The sequence below is a fragment of the Sceloporus occidentalis genome, unplaced genomic scaffold, assembly GCF_023333645.1.
Source record: "Sceloporus occidentalis isolate IW3139 unplaced genomic scaffold, rSceOcc1.0.p SCAF_3, whole genome shotgun sequence".
Taxonomy (NCBI): Eukaryota; Metazoa; Chordata; class Lepidosauria; order Squamata; family Phrynosomatidae; genus Sceloporus; species Sceloporus occidentalis.
Genome location: NW_028316983.1, coordinates 54,652,634 through 54,673,141, shown reverse-complemented (window position 1 = coordinate 54,673,141; position 20,508 = coordinate 54,652,634). Strand labels below are relative to the sequence as shown.

Below are 20,508 nucleotides of genomic sequence, written 5' to 3'. Positions count from 1 at the left end.
AATTATATTTCATTAGTAACTTGATTTCTAATTGAATTGCATAGGAGTACATTATTTTTTAAAGTTTCATGTAGAATATAGTGTTTCGTAAAAAGTATAAATTGCAATTTTCAATTTGCTGATGGTTATAAAAATATTCATGCCAATTTTCAGGGTTGAACTGTGAAGATCCCGTTGTTGAAAATGGAATAAATTTAAATCGATTTAAACAATCATATACAAGTGGCGACAATGTGACATTTGAATGTAATACTGGATATTACATGGCTGGAAGTTACTTCATTCAGTGTGTGGAGGATAAATGGCTCCCTGAAGTACCGTTTTGTAAAAAAAGTAAGATTTTGTAAAGCAGTTGATTATCAATTATATTTCTTGCTTTAACAGTTATCTGCTGAAACTTGTGCCCTTGACAATATATTATAAAAGAGACTGGAAATCTGTATTCTAATTCCTCTTCTTTTCTGCCTTCTGGTGTCATGTAGGGCCATATTCTGGAAACTTATACTGAAATAGCATAAAGAGTAGTGGCAAAGTAGTGGATTAGTGAGAGGCTGCTCCAAATTATAATGGTATTTTAACTTAGGACCAGCATGGACCAGCTCTAAGAGCTGGCTTCCTGGCGGCTTGGGGGCGTGACATGTGCCCCAGGGCGTCTTGGGCTGGGCAGCTTCAAGCCGTCCCTTGATGCCATCTGTTCCACTCCATACTTTATATTATGAATTGGCATTAGAAGGACATAGAGGAAATAACAGTATGATCAGCCTTCTCGAGCAGAAGTCTTGGCAAGTGGAAACCAAGGCAACAAGTAATTCAAAGCTAGAGTTTATTTGGGGTCATCGATCATCATTGAGACATTAGTTCATGTACATAACAGTATTCAGCAGAGAGAGGAAGAACTGGAGATAACGAACCAGCCAAACTAGGGTCAGCCGGTTTAAATGGGAAACACCAAAATAAGCAATAAGTGCAAAATAACCCTCTTGCCTGGGCAAGAACTAGAACATAAAATCATACTATTTATAGGAAATATACTTTATAAAAAATTAAATTGTCAAAAAGGCTCTTGCTAACTATTGTGTTTATTCTAGAATAAGCATTGTACATGTTCACTGTGGTAATTTAGCAAGCAGTACTAAGTGTTGCATTGTATCACTGTTCATTATAGATATAGATGGCAAAATGCTAACATGGGACAGAGAAAAGGCAGAATTACTCAACACCATCTTTGCTTCAGTCTTCACAGAAAAGGCAAAGGGTGCTCAACCTGAGGATAATGGAGCAGAGGACAGAATAGGGGAATTTCAGCACAGAAAAAGTAAGGAGATAGTACAGGAATACCTGGTTAATCTAAATGAATATAAGTCTCCAGGACCTGATGAACTACATCCAACAGTATTAAAAGAACTGGCAAATGTAATATTGGAGCCATTGGCAATTATTTTTGAGAATTCCTGGAGAACATGAGAAGTCCCAGCCGACTGGAGGAGGGCAAACATTGTTCCCATCTTCAAAAAGGGGAAAAAGGAGGATCCCAACCATTATCGTCCAGTTAGTCTGATATTAATACCAGGAAAGATTCTAGAGCAGATCATTAAACAGAGTGTGTGTGAACATCTAGAAGGCAATTCCATAATCACAAAAAAGTCAACATGGGTTTCAGAGAAACAAGTCATGCCAGACAAATCTAATCTCTCTTTTTTAATAAAATTACCAGCTTGATAGATGAAGGGATGCTGTGGATATAGTATATCTTGATTTCAGTAAAGCTTTGAAAGGCTTCCCCATGACATTCTTGCAAACAAGCTAGTGAAATATGGGCTAGACAAAGTAACTGTTACATGGATTTGTAATTGGTTGACTGGCTGAACCCAAAGGATGCTCAACAATGGCTGCTTTTCATCCTGGAGAGAAGTGACCAGTGGGGTCCCACAAGGTTGTGTCTTGGGTCCAGTGCTATTCAACATCTTTATCAATGACTTGGATGACAGAATTGGAGGAATACTTATCAGATTTGCAGATGAAACCAAATTATAGGAATAGCTAAAACCCCAGAGGTCAGGATCAAAATTAAAAATGACCTTAATAGATTGGAAAGCTGGGCCAAAGCTAACAAAATGAATTTTAACATGGAGAAATGTAAGGTACTGCACTTAGAGCGGAAAAATGAAATGCACAGATATAGGATGGGGGATACCTGGCTGAACGCGACAACATGTGAAAGGGATCTAGGAGTCCTAGTAGACCACAAAGTGAACATGAGTCAACAGTGCAATGCGGCAGCTAAAAAGGCCAATGCAATTTTAGGATGCATCAATAGAGGTATCGTGTCTAGATCAAGGGAAGTAATAGTGCCACTCTATTCTGCTCTGGTCAGGCCCCACCTGGAATATTGTGTCCAGTTCTGGGCACCACGATTTAAAAAGATTGTTGAGAAACGAGCGTGTCCAAAGGAGGGCAACTAAAATGGTGAAGGGTCTGGAAAACATGCCCTGTGAGGAACGACCTAGGGAGCTGGGGCTGTTTAGCCTGGAGAAGAAAAGGTTAAAAGGTGATATGAATGCCCTCTTTAAATACTTGAAGGGATGTCACATTGAGGAGAGAACTAGCTTGTTTTCTGGCGCTCCAGAGACTAGGACTTGAAGCAATGGATACAAGCTACATGAAAAGAGATTCCAGCTCAACATTAGGAGGAACTTCCTGACAGTAAGGGCTGTTTGACAGTGGAACACACTCCCTCAGAGTGTAGTGGAGTCTCCTTCCTTAGAGGTTTTTAAACAGAGGCTGGATGGCCATCTGTCAGGGATGCTTTGATTGAGATTTCTTGCATGGCAGGGGATTGGACTGCATGGCCTTTGCGGTCTTTTCCAACTCTATGATTCTAGGATTCTATATGCTTCTCAATAATAGGAATGTAGAATATAGATATAGTTAGGGCCAAAACAGACAGCCCTTTGGCGCTGCCTTCTGGGCAGCTTGGGAGCATGGTGTTTACATGGTACATGCTCCCAAGCCACCTGGAAGCCGCCCGGCTGTTTACATGGGGGGTGGCTTCCAGGTGCTTCGTCGATGTGGCATTTATACACCATATACTGCTAGAGCACCTTAAAGCTGGCTTCCAAATGCAGTGGGACAGAAAAGCTGGCTTTTTGCCAGCTGAAAAAGGAGCAGCTCTGTGCCACTCCTTTTTCAGCTGGCATAAAGGTGGATTGGAGCCACAGTGTGTGGTTGCTGCAGCCCCAATCCAACTTCGGAAGGGGCAGTCTGTTTCACCCCTTAGTTGGCCCTTTCATTTGTTGGAAATTGTTAGAACCACACAGTCCATATAGTGACAGTTTACAAAAGTCTAGTTAAATGAGATTTTCAGTCTTTTAATCAGAATATTCTAACTCATAAGAATAGCACAAAAATGTAGTGGGAAAAGAATTTTCTTCTCATACCCATACCCACACACACCTGCTAGAAATGCAGATTTGTCAACTGTTAAAGTGATCTCCACTCAATTAATATTAAAGCCAAAATGAATGTAAGTTGTTTAAATTGCCACAAGACTCTTGGTAGGTAAATTGTTGCCTGAAGGAGAAAAAAAAGTCAAGTGAATAACTGCTGTATAGACTCGGTCCACCTTAAACCTACTCCATGCTGAGAAAAACACTTTCCTCTGATCAGCCTCCTTTCACTCAGCTGTCCTCAGTCATTCCCCCTCACTCAGTTGATATCTTGCAAGTGGATGGTTGTTCTGGGGGCCAAGGTTGTTTGTGTGCTGCAAACTACTTTCAAGAGCTGGTTGACTTAGCTGTTTTAAAGGCTGACTCCACTTGTACAGGTGGGTTCCAGACACTTCAGAGCTGGCAGACTCAGTTGACTCTGTTTGCTGCCTCTGTTGCATCCTGCAGGTTGGGATAGACTGGGAAGAGATACGAGTCCTTAACCCAGCTAGGACAAAGAAATATATATTCTGAGGTGATGAATAGATGACAAGGTTTTTATGACACCTGGTTTGAGGAGAATTGTAGGGTTCACTATTAACTATCTGTAAGCCACTCTGAGAGCCTTTAGGGCTGAAGAGCGGAATATAAGTACTGTAAATAAAATAAATAAAAGGCTGTTCTCTTCGCCTCAGGATTAAGACATCCTCCTAGTAAAGCTGGATATACTCTGGGAATGAGAAGATGTTTTGAAAGGACAGAAGGTCCTTTATACCAACTTTGGCAAGAAAAGGAGAGAGCTGTTTGCTGGAAAGGCGTTTTCCTCTGTTAGCCTGTTCCACTGAGTAGATGGATCTTTCTCATCACCAAAGAACGTAGATGTTTGATAAACCAGCATGGCACTGAGCCCTGTGTTAAAAAAAATTGTCACTATGTAGTTGCCAAATGACCCCATCTGGGGATGAAAGAGCACCAGAGACAGAATGAAGCGTGCAGCTTACAGTGCTGGTTCTTTTAAACTCTTCTGTCCTAAATGTGAAAGGCCTTTATTTGGAGTTCTTAGATTTGTCATATTGTAAGAAAGGGTGAAGGGGATGAAACAGGTACTTGGCATCTCTGGAGTGCTGTGGCATATCAAGTACAGCATAGCAAAAGGGTGAGTATTTCACCATTCCACCTGGCAGCAAGGAATGAAGGGGATCAAGATCAGAGTTGACAGTAAGAATAGTGGTAAATATTTCTGTTTTTTTTTTTTTAAGGAGGTATGGGAGGCAATTTGTCATTCTGGCCCTAGGCTGTTTATGCCCTCTTTTCTCTATGTCAAAAGCAGGAGTGAGTTTCATTTTGTCTCCTGGTTTTTAAAATGTCTATTATAGGCCTGGAAATGACTAAGGGGACCCAAAATGTCTAAATTACCTGCTCTAGAACAAGATTGGAGGGAAAATGCTCCAGTGAATGGAGAATGTATAGAATAAACATTGCTTGCAAGAATGGGTTTTACACAGTTAATTCAACCACCTGATAATTTTGTGTGAGCCTGCAGAACTTCTAGGGGTTTTTTTCTGGATCATGTTTCTTATTAGTTTTAAAATCTACTATAGTACACTTTGCCCTAGTAATAAATTCCAAGGCAAATGGTTCCAGCATGATCTTTAACCAGATTTAATCCCAATCCTCTGTAGCACATTAGGCATTCCTTTTGAGAAATAATTGTAACGCATAAAGGTTTTATCTCATCAGCAAGCAAAGTGAGCAATTGTCATCTAGGTTCAATATGGAAGGTACAGGCTTGCTATTCATCTCTAAATTTGAGTCTGATGCATATATTTTCAGCAATGTCAATGGTAAGAAGGTTTCACCAAGCCTTCAGTATAGACAGCACAGGTGACTATACCTGAAAGGGTGATGCTACTAGGATCTGGTAATACTAGATGTAGCCTCTTGAGCAGGGCTATCTTTTGGACTGTTTAAATTACGAATGTTTCTATCAGTAATTTAAAAATATTTATCATTTCTTTTAAATAATGTTTTTTCTCCTTTGTAGTCTCTGTAATTCGTACAACGTGGGTCAATCTGCACCTTCAGAGTTACATGTTTAGAAACATCTAGAGCTAATTTGTGCTTTTGGTGGGAATCCTGCTCCCTTCCTATTTTATTCAGTATTGGAATCAGCCTGCCCAATCTCCTCATTTCCTTTTGTCTGATGTGCTTACAGCATTTTAGGGAATTTGCCTCTTGGAGCCTTAACTTGGTTCATTTCAGATAATTTTCTTTTGGTTGTTTTTGGTGTTTTCTTTTTCTTTTTTCTTTTTCCTACTTGGTCTTTTAATTGAGTTTTTGGGTGTGGTTTGGTGGGATTATCCACCTTTCCCGCTCACCTGTTTACAGGTTTATGGCCCCTGTGGACCTCTTCAAAAGGTGTTTTGGATGTGAACAGACGTTCTCCCAATCCATTGCTTCTTCTTCTCTGTATCCTGGTTAATAAGTTGCCAGTCAGCCATATGTGTGAATTACAGAGACCAGAAAGGAGGACAGGTTGCTTATCTGTAACTGTACTTCTTTGGGTGGTCATTTTTGAACTCACCTACCCCACCCTTCTCTCCACTTATCATCCTTCCTTGCCGTATTCTATTGTGAATTCTATTGAATACATGGCAGAATGGAACTGAGGAAACTTGGAAGGAAGATGCCAGTATTAGGTTCAATACAAAGAGAGCAGGTTTTCCTCAAAGGTACATGTTAGCTCTAGAAGTTTCCAAATATGTAGCTGCATTGTCCAAATTTTGAATTCACAGGTGACTACTTGAAGAACCACGATTAACAAGTAATCAGTCTTTCCATCTGTGAAGGCTTTCATGGCCGACATCCATAGTTTTTTGTGGGTTTTTCGGTTATGAAGGTTTGTTCCTGTGCCAGCCACAGATGCTGGCAAAACATCAGGAACAAATTCTTCTAGAACATGTTCACATAATCCAAAAACCCCACAAAAACTAATCTTGTCATCTGTTTTTATCTTTTGTGCATTTCATAAGAGGTACTCAGCTGAGAGTAAGAGCTGAGAGATGATAAACAAATAAAATAATAATAAAATGTCCTTCTCTGCTATAGGACTGACTTTATAAATTGTGCAGAAGCTATTTCCTTCGCTATCATATTACAGATATTAAGAATAATAAGCTAAAAACAATACAATTTAAAAACACAATTAAAATTATCACAATTGTTGTTGTTGTTGTTATTTTTAGCCTGTCTCTCCCTACAGATCGAGGGGGGTTACACTAAAAGAAATAAAAATACATAGCACAATATAATAATCAATACATAACTTAACAGACTAAATAATTAGACAATCCCCACCCCTTCACCAGTAACAAAATAATAACAATCAAATACAAATTACATAGTTAAAATAATTAAATAATTATAAAACAGTTAAAAATGGGGAAATGGAGTAGAACAGCCAGGGCCAAATGGGCTGTCATTTGATGGGAGAACAGTCTGGGAAGGCCTGCTGGAAGAGATCCGTCTTGACTGTCCTTTTAAAGGCGTCCAAGGTGGTAATATGAAGGATCTTGTCTGGCAGGTCATTCTACACTTTCGAAGCGGCCGATGAGAAGGTCCTCTGTGAAACAGAAGACGACCTGGTCTTCCTAGGCTGCAGTAAATTCTTCCCAGGGGATCTGAGTGTGCAGGGTGGGTTGTAGCTTCTGAACTTGGCACAAGGGTAGCCCCATGTAGAGTGTGTTGCAGAAATCGAGACAAGAGGTTATCAGCACGTGTGCCACCATTTCTAGCCCCCCCTGCTCCAGGAAGGGTTGTAGCTGGCATATCAACCAAAGCTTATAGGAGGTACTCCTAGCTGGTTTATATTTCTGTGATGACAACTGGAGAGACGAGTCCAGGAGCACCCCCAAGCTGCGGACGCAGTGCTTTAGGGGAAGTGTGACCCTGTCCAGAACCAGTTTGCATATCTCCATACCCGGATTAGGGTTCCCTATGGCAAGTACTTCCATCTTACCAGGATTCAACTTGAGTCTGTTTTCCTCATCCAGTCCATTACTGCCCTAAGACAGTCATTCAGAGGAGAGATGTCATACTTAGTCACTGCAGCAACCCGAAACATGAAAAAACATATTTGGGTGTCATCAGCTTACTGATAACACCCTGCCCCATGTCTCCAGATGATTTCCCCCAGCAGCTTCATGTAAATGTTAAATAGCATAGGAGACAGAATAGTGCCCTGGGGGACGCCAGATTTTAGCTCCTTGTTTGAGGAGCAACTGTCTCTCAGCATCACCAACTGGAATCTGCCTGAGAGATAGGAACGGAACTACTGCAATTCAGTGCCTCCAATTCTCCCAAGCGTTCCAGAGGGATACCATGATCAATGCTGAAAGGTCCAAGAGCACCAACAGGATCACATCTCCCCTGTTGATGCCCAGACGGAGACCATCGACTAAGGCGACCATGGCAGTCTCAATTCTGTATGCTGTCTTAAAGCCGGTTTGAAATGGATCTAGATAATAACATGTTTAAAAACAATATAAAATCATTATAAAGCATACAAAAGTTTAAAAAACAAAGCACCCTCCCCTCCTATAAGAAACCTCCCTATGAGCAATTATTCATTAAAATCTTGCTTAAACAGAAAAGTCTTTGCCTGCCAGTAGGGGTACCAGCCTAGCTCCTCATGGAATTGAGTTCCAGAGGGCTTCCTATGTTCCCACCAGGCGAGCCTGTGATGGTGGTAGGACTGAGAGAACGTCTTTCCCTGTAGATTTTAGGGCACTGACAGGTTCATATGGGGAGTTATGGTCTTTCAGATAGTGTGAACCTGTTCACATGCTTGCACTGAGTATGCACGCTCACAAATGAAAACTTCCAAGTAAGTCCATAAAAACTTCTAGCTTATTTATTATTATTTTTTACAAGCATGTCCAGTCATGCATGCCTATGTTGGTAATTTGTGCCCTAAAAGTCAGAGTTTCTCAGACAGTTTGCTTGCTCATGACAAATAGTCAATCAGGGTCCTATTTACAAGCCTGCTCAAATATATGATCACACAAATTAGGTGATAAAATGTTTCTAGAGAAAAGAACTTTTCCCCCTCCTTTTGTTTTAAATGAACAGGATTTATTTTGACTTGGCCATGAACCAGTCAATAGTAATAATGTTTGTATGTGATGTACCTTGTTTTTATTTTTCAGTTTTTGAGCTGCTGTTATTCTCATTATAGTTGTTCCAGAATTATGTGGTACCCCAGTAATCCCCAGTGGAACAGTAAAGCCATGGGAACCTGAGTATCCCATTGGATCCATCGTTGCTTTACACTGCAAGACAAACTATTCTTTCGTTGATGAAACCATAGAGATGTCTACAAAATGCATTGGCTACAATATCTGGCAGCCCTCTATACAACCTTGTTTCAGTATGTATAAATTCAAATCTGCTATTCACCTGTTATTTCATCTAGAGCCATATCCAAGTAAATGTTTTTTTTCTTACAGTCTAATGAGCAGTCTCCAACCCTTCTGGGCCAGTGGAGACATTTGACATAGTGAGAGAGTACCATGGACCCCATCACAAAATGGTTACTGTTTAGAGGTGTTTAAAATGGCTGGTGTTTCACACTGATTTTGCAGAATGGCATTGTAGTGACACTAAAAGACAAGCAAGTGCAAAATTATGTGTCCCAAATCCATCCTTTCAAGGAATCTGAAGGAAATTTATACTTAGTAATGAGGAAAGCTGCTGACAGGTGCAGAAGAATTGCAAAGACCATACTGCCTGTCTTGTATATATATACTCTAACAGGGCCAAATTAACCAAAAAGATCATGATATCTAGTTTCGACCAAGAACCCAGGATTTGATGTTCTTGGCCTCCAAATGACAAGAATCATGGGTGGGGTGGAGGAATACAACAAATGAAGGAGTGGTTTCTACAAGTTCATTGATCAAACATATTGGTTTTAGTGAAGAACATACCTCTTGTAGTAAATCCTTTGAACATTGGCTTAAGGTAATTATGGCCCGTTCCGCACGGGCCAAAAGTACGCGCCAAGCGTGTAGTAGGGTTGGAAAGGGGCGTCCTTTCCGGATGGCCCTAACTCTAGTACGCGCTTGGCACGTACAAAATGGCGGCACCCGTTCTACACTGGCGCTGCCATCTTGACGTCACGGATGCCTAGCTTTTTGTGGTTTCTTTTTGCTGCGTCCAGGAATCACGTGGTTTGTCTGCTGCGGTTCCTGGATGCAGCAACCAGCAGCGCCGACAGGGCGCCGTTTTTGGGCGCTCTGTAAAGCGCCTTAGTCACAAGAGCTTATTAAACTCAAGTGTAAATGATTTTAGAAAATAATCACATTTGCTATTCATATATAACATTAATTAATATTTGTATTTTTTTTCCAGTCAGAACTTCACGTGACACTTCTAAGTTTATTATTCATAATGGAAAAATAGTCAGTGGAAAGAAAAGACTGTATGATCCTGGAGATAAAGTTACTGTTCAATGTGATGCTGGCTATGCATTAACTGGGCCATCTGAAATTCGATATGTTGGGGGAGGAGTGTGGTTGCCTCGAAAGCCAAGATGTTTTCTGAGTATGTATAAAGTCTGTGAATATATAGGAACACTTGTGTGCAAAAAGAATTTGCCTTTTGTTGTCTCTCCTATTTTTTTCCTAAAGATAAGAGACCTTATCTTCACTGTCTGTACTTATGTGGCTTTAAAAGGTAGAAGATAGAGGATTCAAAACACTGTGTCCTGATCTAATTGAAACAATAAACCAGGACAGAACTAATTTTTGCATGTACTGTAAATGCTGGGAAACATCCCCATCTGGTTCCAGACGTGCTCTGTAGAGCTTCCTTGTCAAGGCCATCTTAGAGATAGCAGAGGTGCGAATGTGAATGCCACGCAGAGCCTCCCAACATTCTTTTTCAGATTGCAAGTCTCTTATGTGAATCAGTTGGCGCTCCCCTACTCCCACAACAATTCAGGAGTGAGCCTTTTGTGCTGCAATCCTCTCACCTCTGCCAGGCTGTGCTGGGGGATTTACAACAGCTTCTCATAAACCTTCTTTAACAAGAAAACATCGCATCTTTCCTGACTACGTCAAATAATTGTGCTCATTCAGTCTGTCTAGTGATAAACCACCAATCATTGCACTAGCCATGGCTACCAATGTTCCACACCCTTCCTGAACAGATACCAAGTGCTTGGCAAGCCCCTTTGCTTCTTACCAGCCTCTGCAAATTCTTCAGACTCCGGATGTCCTCCAAACGTACACCGCATCAGCAGTAGTGCTCTGGGCCCATAACCAATGTTGGGGTGTGTTTAAAAAGATCACAGCAGAGTTGTGGAGAAATGCCGACAAAAATAGAGCTTTACACAGCAGAGTGTAGAGCAAAATAAGCAAAGCAAAAAATAATGTGGCTAAATACAAATACTGTATTTTCCGGCATATAAGATGACTTTTTTGGTTGTGTTTGGCGGCCTCCACAGAGACAGGCGAATGGCGTAGCCACCTCTCCATCTCCAGGGGGGTCCTTGCAGGTTCCTATCCCAGCAGGCACTGCGGCTGGGCACTCTCTTTCTCACTGCCATTGCTGGTTTCTTGCCAGAAAAGGTGGTGGAGAAGCGTCTCCAGGGATGGTTGGGCCGAGGGAAAGAGCCAGCCCCTTATGCCTCACCGCCACCCAGGATACTCCGCTCCAGCAGCTTCCGCGGTGGGGCCGGACTGCCACTTGCGACACCTGCCTTCCAGGCCTCCATAGAGGCCCCCTCAAGCCAGCGCATGTGGGCACCAGACCCCCTTCATTCAGCGTATAGTAGGCCAGGGAGCTGCCTGCATGCGACTTAGGAGTCGTCTTATATGCCCAGTCACCTTATACGCCAGAAAATACTGTATACACAATGCAAAAACAAAACAGCATAGCATAACTTCCTGCATGCTAGCAGTACTACAACTCCCTAGCAAGGAGTCAAAAACATACTTCCCATCAACATGGAGAGCAATACACTCTCAAAAAACCATGCAGATTCCTAAAGCAGTCATACTCTGCTAAGTAGCTATCATAACCACCTGGCCCAATTGCTTGATTGCATCACTAATTGCTAGTGCAGACTTACCATAATGGACTTCACCTGTCACTCTGCTACACCCTCATCCAGTTCACAACTTAGTATGCAAACTGGCATACCCTGACAAAATCTAGTGTTCACTCCCTTCTTGGGGACAGAACTTTGAGAAGTCCTTCGGCCTGGTCCTTGTGGAAAACAAGGACAAAAAGAAGACATTAGTTCCAGAGTGGAAGAGGAAGGGTAAAAGACAAGGGCATCCCTACTTTGTGCTTCCAGGTCCCACATCACTCCCCTTCTATAGCTCTTCATTTTAGTCCAGGAACTTAAGAGGCTTTAAACCACAGTGGAGTAAATAGAGATTTCCACCTAAATGCCAGTCTTCAGCTGCAGTAGGCCATTGTCAGTTCAACATCAATGGCAGGGGACAATGGCAAAGGCCAGCAATTCTGATGCCATCCCCTCGGTAAAGGACAGACACCAGGAGTTTGCATATGTACGGGAGACCTCTACCGCAGATAAGTGGGTGCTGGACATACTTGAAAATGGACACCAGATAGAGTTATCTCACAAGGGTTTCGTATCTTCTAGGTCCATAAACCCTTGGAAACTCCACCTCCTACTGGAATCCATTGACCACCTGCTCCAGAATGGAGCAATCAAGAAACTATGGAATAACCTTCTGGAAGAGATCCGTCTTATTACCTCCTTGGAGGCTTTCAAGTGGGCAGTTAAGACGGATCTCTTCCGGCAAGCCTACCCACCCAACTCTTGTAAGGACTTCACCTCACTCTTCTATTTAGGATTATTGTATTGTTTTTAAACTGTTTTTAATGATGAGGCGGGAAAATACAATTTTTATTTATTTATTATTATCTTGGAGGCGCAGAGGGTGTTGCTCCATATTCTTCTCGTGCACAAGAAGAATGGCAAATGGAGAGCCATCCTTAACCTCAGGCGTGTGTGTGAATCTCTTCTTCAGGAAGAGATGCTTCTACATGTAAACACTAAAGCACATCTTGAAAGCAATGTAGCTGGGGGACTTCCTGTCATCCCTTGACCTTACCATGCCATTACAGTATAGCATTGTAGTGACAGATCAGGAGTGGAAAAGGAGGCGGGGAGGGGGCACATGTATAAATGTATAATCTATAAATGTGGATCACTACATTTTCTCACCCAAAGCACACCCACTGACCATCCAAAATTGGCAGAAAAGCCCAATTGATCTTTCAGACACCAAATGTAGCACTACAGAAGCAAGAAAGGAGACCATTAACAAATATTTTCTGTTAATTAAAAAGAAAGACTTTTGATGAATGATATGATGAATCAAGACAAATGGTTAGTTTATAAGGATCTCATGTTGGAAGAGAATAAAACATATAGATTGAAGATGAGACAAACATTTCTGTCAGAGGGAATTGTCAGTGGTTCATGCATTGACAATTGTATGAAAGGACAACAAATACATTGGGGGAAAATGGCCAGTCTTCCAAATCAAATAGTTTAAGAACCACTAGTCTAGAGAATATGGGTCTGCAAAGTGCTGCTTTTTCTAGTTACCCTATTGGATTCCTCACCGCTTCTATGATATTTTACTAGGTGGTATCTTCCATTACCTTTGGGTTACTCCTGATTCAATCTCCTGAATGTGAAATCCTTGTACATAGTGGGATCTACCCTTGTTTTTGTTGAAGCCATTTTAGCTCTCTGTCTTATGTGACCCCTCTGTCTTTGTGATCTGCTAGGTACTAGTGAGCTCTGTGACCTCAGAAAGTACCTCTGTATCTTCAGTTTCATTGAGATATGGCTGCTCCTTGTAGTTTATATGCTTCTAACAAATAGGTCATGGGCCTTTGTAGAGACTCAAAACCTTTATGGTCATTTTACATGGACCGTGAGAGGCTCCTTTGGCCCACATTTCATTTCGAAGCAAGAATTGGTATAAGCAATTTCAATGCCATAGTCTCTTTGTTAACTAATCCATTAGGGTAACGGCAGCATCTGTGGGCCATCCTTCAATGTGTTATGTGGTCGAGGGTCTGTTGATCATCCAGTATAATGAAGTGTAGATAGGAGGTTCACTCTAGGGAGAGGAGTACTGGCTAGAGTTCTTCAGTGATACCCTCCCCATCCTCTAGTGAGTACAAATCTCTCCAAGTGTGTGAGTTACAGAGACTAAGGAAATGAACAGGTTTTTACCTTTAACTGTGATTCTTCTGTTGGTTATCTGTAAACTCTCACAATTTGTCAATTTTCCCCCTTCTCTTGATTCTCTGCTATTTCAGACTAGGGACTAAAGGGTTGGCAGACCCCCACATCCACATTGGAAGGGTGGAGTTCTTACCAAAAACACTACATTAAGCTCTAGAAGTTTCCAGCCACCTCTGAACTGGACATACAGAATAACCCATGTGTGTGAGTTTACAAATAATTTGTGAACAACCATTGTTAGAGGTAAACAACCTGTTCTTCTGTGTAAACCACCATTCGATCAAATGTCAAAGTCATATGCTGGCTTGTATAGATAGCAAAGCACAGATTGAACAAACACCTTCATCACAAAAAAGTGCCATATTCCATTAGTTTTGGCCCTGTCTTTTGCACTACAACATCAGCAATTAAGAGTGCTGTTTGTATAATGCTATATTTATAATTTACTGTGTTTTATTAGCCAAATTCATATGTTGTAAGCCCCTTGAATTCCAACCTTGACAGAAAGGTAGAATGCAAATAAAATAAATGGCTGCAGCTATATTAGTGGGTAATGTTGTGGTGTTTATTATATTTTTATTCCATACATTCTTGAAAGGCTAAGGGCCTTCCATTCCCCCCACTCCAAACAACCTTGTGAACTAGTTTAGGCTAAGCAAGAGATTGATCAGCCTGAAGTCACCTAGTGGTTGAATGGAGATCTGCAACTAAGTCTCCTGATATAGCCATGTTAGTCTGTAGAATCAGTATGTAGAGAGATCTTGTAGCATTTTGAGACTAACTGAAAGAGAGAAGTTGGCAGCATGAGCTTTCGTAGACTTTAGTTTCGAAGGTGCTACAAGATCTCGCTGCATACCAAGTCCCCTGAGTACTATTCTATCTCTCTGTTACCGTACTTTTTATAGGATTTTTATTCACAGTGCATGTGAAGTTTTAATTCTGATAACTTGCATGTGGCATGCTGCTGCCTCCACTGGAATTATTTGATCATGGCAGATTGCTGAACTAATTTTGTCTCCAGGCCCTTAATTTCTTCCATGCCTTAGTGATTGTTGAGAGGTTCTTGGTTCTTAGAAGAAACGAAGAATAAATACTGGTATTGTCCTTTGACAGTAGCAAGGAAGGTGGGGAGTAGAGGCATCAAATTGGTTTCTCACAATACCTGGAATTAAACTCTTGCCTGTGCCATTTGTATCTGGAGACTGATGTCTGGAGAATTCTGGCCAGTGAAGGAAGGTGACTTCAAAAAGTGAATCTTTAACTGTTTTCTTTCCTCGGTAACATATAGCACCATAGCCTAAGTAGTGTGTGTCCAGACCAAGACTGGATATTAGGGCTAATGGGGCATGTTATATACCACTCACTCAGGACTCTGATAAAAGGGTTTGCTTCAGTAGAATTTAAGTGGATCAGTCATATGGGGTGAGACTTTGCTGCATAACATTTGTTGCACTGTTTTCTGCAATGTCAGGAGCACAATAATGAACTTGACTACTTGGTTTTTGTGGGTGCATGAGGTATATTAGACATGTCTCATAAAAACTGGCTTTTTAAAAATCTGCAACAGTTTCAATTTTTAAAAAGAAACTATAGACAGTAATAAGACCTGGGAGTGAGGAGTGAGGTAACATCAGGTTTACTTTCAGCCTGGATAATTTCTGAAACTATTATAAAATAAATTCTCATATGACTAACTCAGAACTAAGATAAATTGTCTACGATCTATGCAGCAACATCCACCTTGAGTTACATTATGTCAGTGAATAGTTCATTTCTGATGTGACTGCTAGTTTTAATGAATTAGTATTAACCATTTGATTTATAAAGGATTCACTTATCAGAATACTTTTTCTCTCTTTTAGATGGTTTGTTTATACTTCTAATAACTGGTACGTATTTAGAGAAGAAATATGAAGATGTTATCATAAATTTCACATATGGGTTCAATGTTTATTGTGATTTCTGTAGTAATACTGGGCCTGAGGTCATAGAAGACTGGACATTTTCCAAAGTTAAACATTTTTAAGCTTCACATATTTCAGTCAGAAAGTCTTTAGCATATTCTTAAACCTTCATTCAGATCAGTAAGAATGCTTATTTTTAAAATTATATTTGTTGAAATAATAACATACAGTGTGCCCTTGGTAACTGCAGGAGTTTGGTTCCAGGACACACACACCCCATACCAAAATCTCTGGATGCTCAAGTCCGATTAAATACAATGGCATAGTAAAAAGGTGTCCTTTACATACAATATACAAAAATCGAGGTTTATTTATTTGGAATTTATATATTTATCAACATTTTCAAGCAGAGGATGCTTGAATTTGTGGTTAAAGACTCCATGGATACAAAGGGCCAACTGTACAGTTACATAAAGAACACTGTTTATTTTTTTAGAAATCATATCTCTGAGTTTCCTCCTACTTTTTAGTAGGCAAAATGTACTTTCTGTTGTACTTTGTGTATATTTGATTTTTAAAAAATGTGTAAGTTAGATTTTGTTATATTTAAAAGCCACTTGGTGCACTTTTATCTCATTTGTTTATTTGAGCTTCAAGTAGCAGATCAAGAATGACCTATCTGTTCTTTTTAGTTTATTACAATTAAGACTGTTGATAGTAAAACACATATAATTAAAATGATATTAAACATTTATAAAATACTAACTATTTATATACAATGTTCTCCTTCAGAGTTTTAACTTGTTGCTGAAACTTTCCCCATCATTTGTCTGTTACATCTGAAAGTTGTTGTAATTCTTCTTGTTGTTGTTTTTTGCTTGTTTTTAAGTTGTAATGTTAAATCTTGTTAAGTGTTAAAGCTTCCTAGCAATAGTGCTGATGAAAGAGTGAGATGGGGAACCACAGCAGGTAACTTGACATATAGTGGTAGCTGTATAAGTAACCATTTTCTGTACTGTTGTGGAAGGTGTGGCTGTTCTACAATGTCACAGATTCTTAGGTGCCAGGGACCTTAGGTGCAGGTCCATGGTCTGCATATTCCTAATTCTCGGTTTATGAACTGGAACTAAAAAATAAACATTGGCGCATTCTAGACGTGCAAAAAGTACATACTAGGGTTAGGAAAAGGCGTCCTTTCTGGACGCCCTAACCCTAGTACGTACCTCCAAATAGAGCAGCGCGGAAGTGACATCTTGGCGCTGTGTGAGGGTGCCTGGGGTGCCCTTTCCGCAGCACTGGAAGGAGCTCCGAAACGGAGCTCCTTCCTTCATTTGTGTCGCTAGCGCAGCCTTTACATGGCCGCGCTAGTGACACAAAAGAGAAAGGGGCCAAGCGGCCCCTTTCTCTTTTCCCTGCCGCTGTCGGGTGTCCTTGGGGCATGAAGCCCCAAGGACACCCCTTTCCAGGCCGCAGGGAAACGTCCTTTTGCTGCTTCCCCGCGGCTTGGAAAGCGGCGGATCGGGGCCTCAGAGGCTGCCGCTGTGGCAGCTGAGGCCCCAATCCGGCAGGGAAAGGGGCGGGAACAGGCCACCCCAAAAGGGTGGTCTGTAAACCGCCATAGATTAGTTAATACGATGATCTGTCAGCTTAAAATAGCAGACCATTATATTTAATCGTGATACTCAGGCATTAAATAATCTTATATCCTTTTAACAATAATATGAATAGTATTTCTAAAACCTGTTCCCATTAACCTTGACTTTGACTTTTCTTAGCCTCATTAATCTTTCTGACTAATATACTGTTTTATGTTTGCTTTTCTTTAAGCCTTATTCATAATTGTGTTGTTGCTGTCATTGAAAATGATTTACAAGAAATATAATTCCCTGTAAAGGTAAGGCTTTTTTTAATTAACATATTTTTGTGTTTGTTTTGTTGTTGTTGTTTTGCATTTCTAATTACCAGTTGACATGTTTACCCACCAATATTATATCTGTGTTTAAAAAATGTATTCTTGAATGTTGATGGGATAAGTGAGATGGACTATGCCTTCTCAGTCAGTAAGGTACTGCAAAAAGATCATTAATGATGTAGTTTTTGATTTTAAAAAACAAAAGAAATTTGTATTGGTGAAAGGCGCTATGTGGAACCACTTTGTACATGTGCAAGAACCATTTAGTTCCCCACCTATTTAAGGCTTAGAATTCTAGTCACTAAACATTAAATATTAATAGAAAATGTCCTTTTCACTCATTTGTGAGTCTTTATTTTTTAAGGATCTTCTAGTGTTGATACTTTCTTCTGAAAAAGAATTAGATGAATACAAAATGGTTTTTCTTAACATATGGTAGCAATAGTTTATAGTCATCATATGCTTGTAGAAAGAAAAAGCATATAATCAAAAAGCTTTTGTTCTGAACTTCTGGTAAAATATATAATTATTTTAACTACCTCCGTTCTGGTAGTCAAGGTCTGCTGTCCCAGCCCAGGATTTTCTCTGCCCCATCTTGGATTCGCCCCTTTTCACTCGCTGCCCCTCACTCCTGGAACCTTCTTCCCCCGCAAACAAGAGCCATCTCTTCTTTAACCAGCTTCAAAACGGAGCTGAAGACCATCCTGTTCAGAGAAGCGTTCCCAGGCATTGCATAATTGTCACTGGCTATTTGATGTTCTTTTGTTGTCTGTTTTATTGAATCACTTCCTGTATTGCTATGTATTTTATATGTATTATCCTACTAGAGAGGCCCCCTCCATCTTTCCCTTCTCCTTCTGTGTCGTGTCTTTTAGATTGTAAGCCCGAGGGCAGGGAACCGTCCAATTAAAAAGATTGTATGTACAGCGCTGTGTAAATTTACAGCGCTTTATAAATAAAGCTTAATAATAATAATAATAATGATAATAAATTACAAGGTATTTAATGAATTGATAGCCTCAGAATGTACTCCTGTATGGAAAATGTAAAAGGAGTTAATTTTCCATCTTCCCTGCCAGTGTGGTATAGTGGTCAGAGCGTTGGGCTACAACTCTGGAGACCAGAGTTCAAATCCACACTTTTCCATGGAAACCCCATATGACCTTGAACAAGTCACATTGTCTCAGCCTCCAAGGAAGGCAAAGGAAACCCCCTTCTGAACAAATCTTGCCAAGAAGACCCTGAGATAGGGTCTTGGGGTTTGTCTTAGGGTTCCCATAAGTCAGAAATGACTTAAAGGCATATAGGAAAAAGAAGAGTGCTTGTTGGAAAGTTACAACATCTCGCTACTTAGGTGCTCTAATCAGACTTAACGTATGACAATGCAGTGTACATATTTTTTTTCCCATATAGAGATCATCATGCAACAAAAAATGTGAAATATTTTCCTTTTATGCACACAGTTCATAATTTTCATTATGGAAAAAAGCAACTAGGTTTACATGCTGCACAATACCTTCTTCTGTATGAGAAATATTTTTACTCAGGCATAATAATTTGAAGAGTAGGCTTAGACTTAGATGGAGCTGGAGTAAAAATAGGAGGAAGGACCATCAACAATCTAAGATATGTGGATGACACCTTACTACTAGTGGAAAACATCATAGACTTGGAACAATTACTAAGGAAGGTGAAGGAAGAAAGTGCAAAAGTAGGATTACTATCAAACATAAAGAAAACAAAAATAATACACACAGATGATCTACACAAGTTTAACTGAGGTAATGAGGAAATTGAAATAATTAAAGACTTTCTGTACCTGGGATCAAACATTGATTGGAATGGAGACTACATTGATCAGAACAGAGAGACAAGAAATAAGAAGACAACTAGGAATGGGAAGGGCAGCCATGAAGGAGCTAGACAAGATTCTAAAGTATAAAGATATAAAACTGAGCATTAAATTTAGAATCATCCAACACTCAAAAAATGTATTCTTGAGTCTTGATGGGATAAATGAGATGGACTATGTCTTCTCAGTCAGTAAGATGCTGCAAAAAGATCATTCATGCCTTCATAGGATACAGTTTTTTGATTATTATATTTTTTAAAAAAACTTATATTGCCGGGAAGCGCTAAATAGAGATAAAGAAAACAAATAAATAGGAATAAAAGTGTTGCATGTTTGCCCCTTCTGCTTTGGGTCAGGTAGTCCCAACAGCTCCATGGGAGAAACTCTATACATTGTATTTCTCATCACCATGTACAGATGTGAGACCTGGACAGTGGAGAAAGCTGACAGAAAGAAAACCAACGTATTGAGATGTGCTTCTGGAAAGAGTGCTTAGAATACCATGGACAGCCCAAAAGACAAACAAATGAATCCTGGAGAACAGGAGAAATCCCAGCAGACTAGAGGAGGGCAAACGTCCCAATCTACAAAAAGGGGAAAAAAGACGATCCCAACAATTATTGTCCAGTTAGTCTGACATCTATACCAGGAAAGATTCTAGAGCAGATCATTAAACAGAGAGTCTGTAAACATCTAATCTTTTTTTTTTTTTTTTGATAAAATTACCAGCTTGGTAGATGAAGGAAATGCTGTGGATATAGTATATCTTGATTTCAGTAAGGTTTTGAAAGGGTTCCCCATGACATTCTTGCAAATAAGCTAGTGAAATGTGGGCTAGACAAGGTAATTGTTACATGGATTTGTAATTGGTTGACTGGCCGAACCCAAAGGGTGCTCAACAATGGCACCTTTTCATCCTGGAGAGAAGTGACCAGTGGGGTCCCACAGGGCTCTGTCCTGGGCCCAGTGCTATTCAACATCTTTATCAATGACTTGGATGACAGAATTGGGGGCATACTTATCAAATTTGCAGATGACACCAAATTAGGAGGAGTAGCTAATACCCCAGAGGACAGGATCAAAATTCAAAATGACTTGAACAGACTGGAAAGCTG

At 40.3% G+C, this 20,508-nt stretch overlaps 1 protein-coding gene across 3 annotated transcripts in view; it reads left to right on the top strand.

The window, feature by feature from the left end:
- The window catches only part of LOC149315937 (complement component receptor 1-like protein), a 44,411-nt gene that overhangs the window by 18,146 nt on the left and 5,757 nt on the right, over nt 1-20,508 (top strand). The window contains exons 3-8 of one of the 3 annotated variants that reach the window (XM_089514459.1): nt 154-333; nt 8,662-8,853; nt 9,837-10,028; nt 13,800-13,968; nt 15,588-15,614; nt 17,457-17,498. In XM_089514459.1, the coding sequence (XP_089370585.1) occupies nt 154-333; nt 8,662-8,853; nt 9,837-10,028; nt 13,800-13,804 (569 nt within the window). In that variant the 3' untranslated portion in view covers nt 13,805-13,968; nt 15,588-15,614; nt 17,457-17,498. Of the gene's footprint in view, nt 1-153; nt 334-8,661; nt 8,854-9,836; nt 10,029-13,799; nt 14,026-15,587; nt 15,615-17,456; nt 17,524-20,508 lie in introns of those variants that run through there. The other 2 variants (XM_089514456.1, XM_089514458.1) reach the window with 2 other exon arrangements.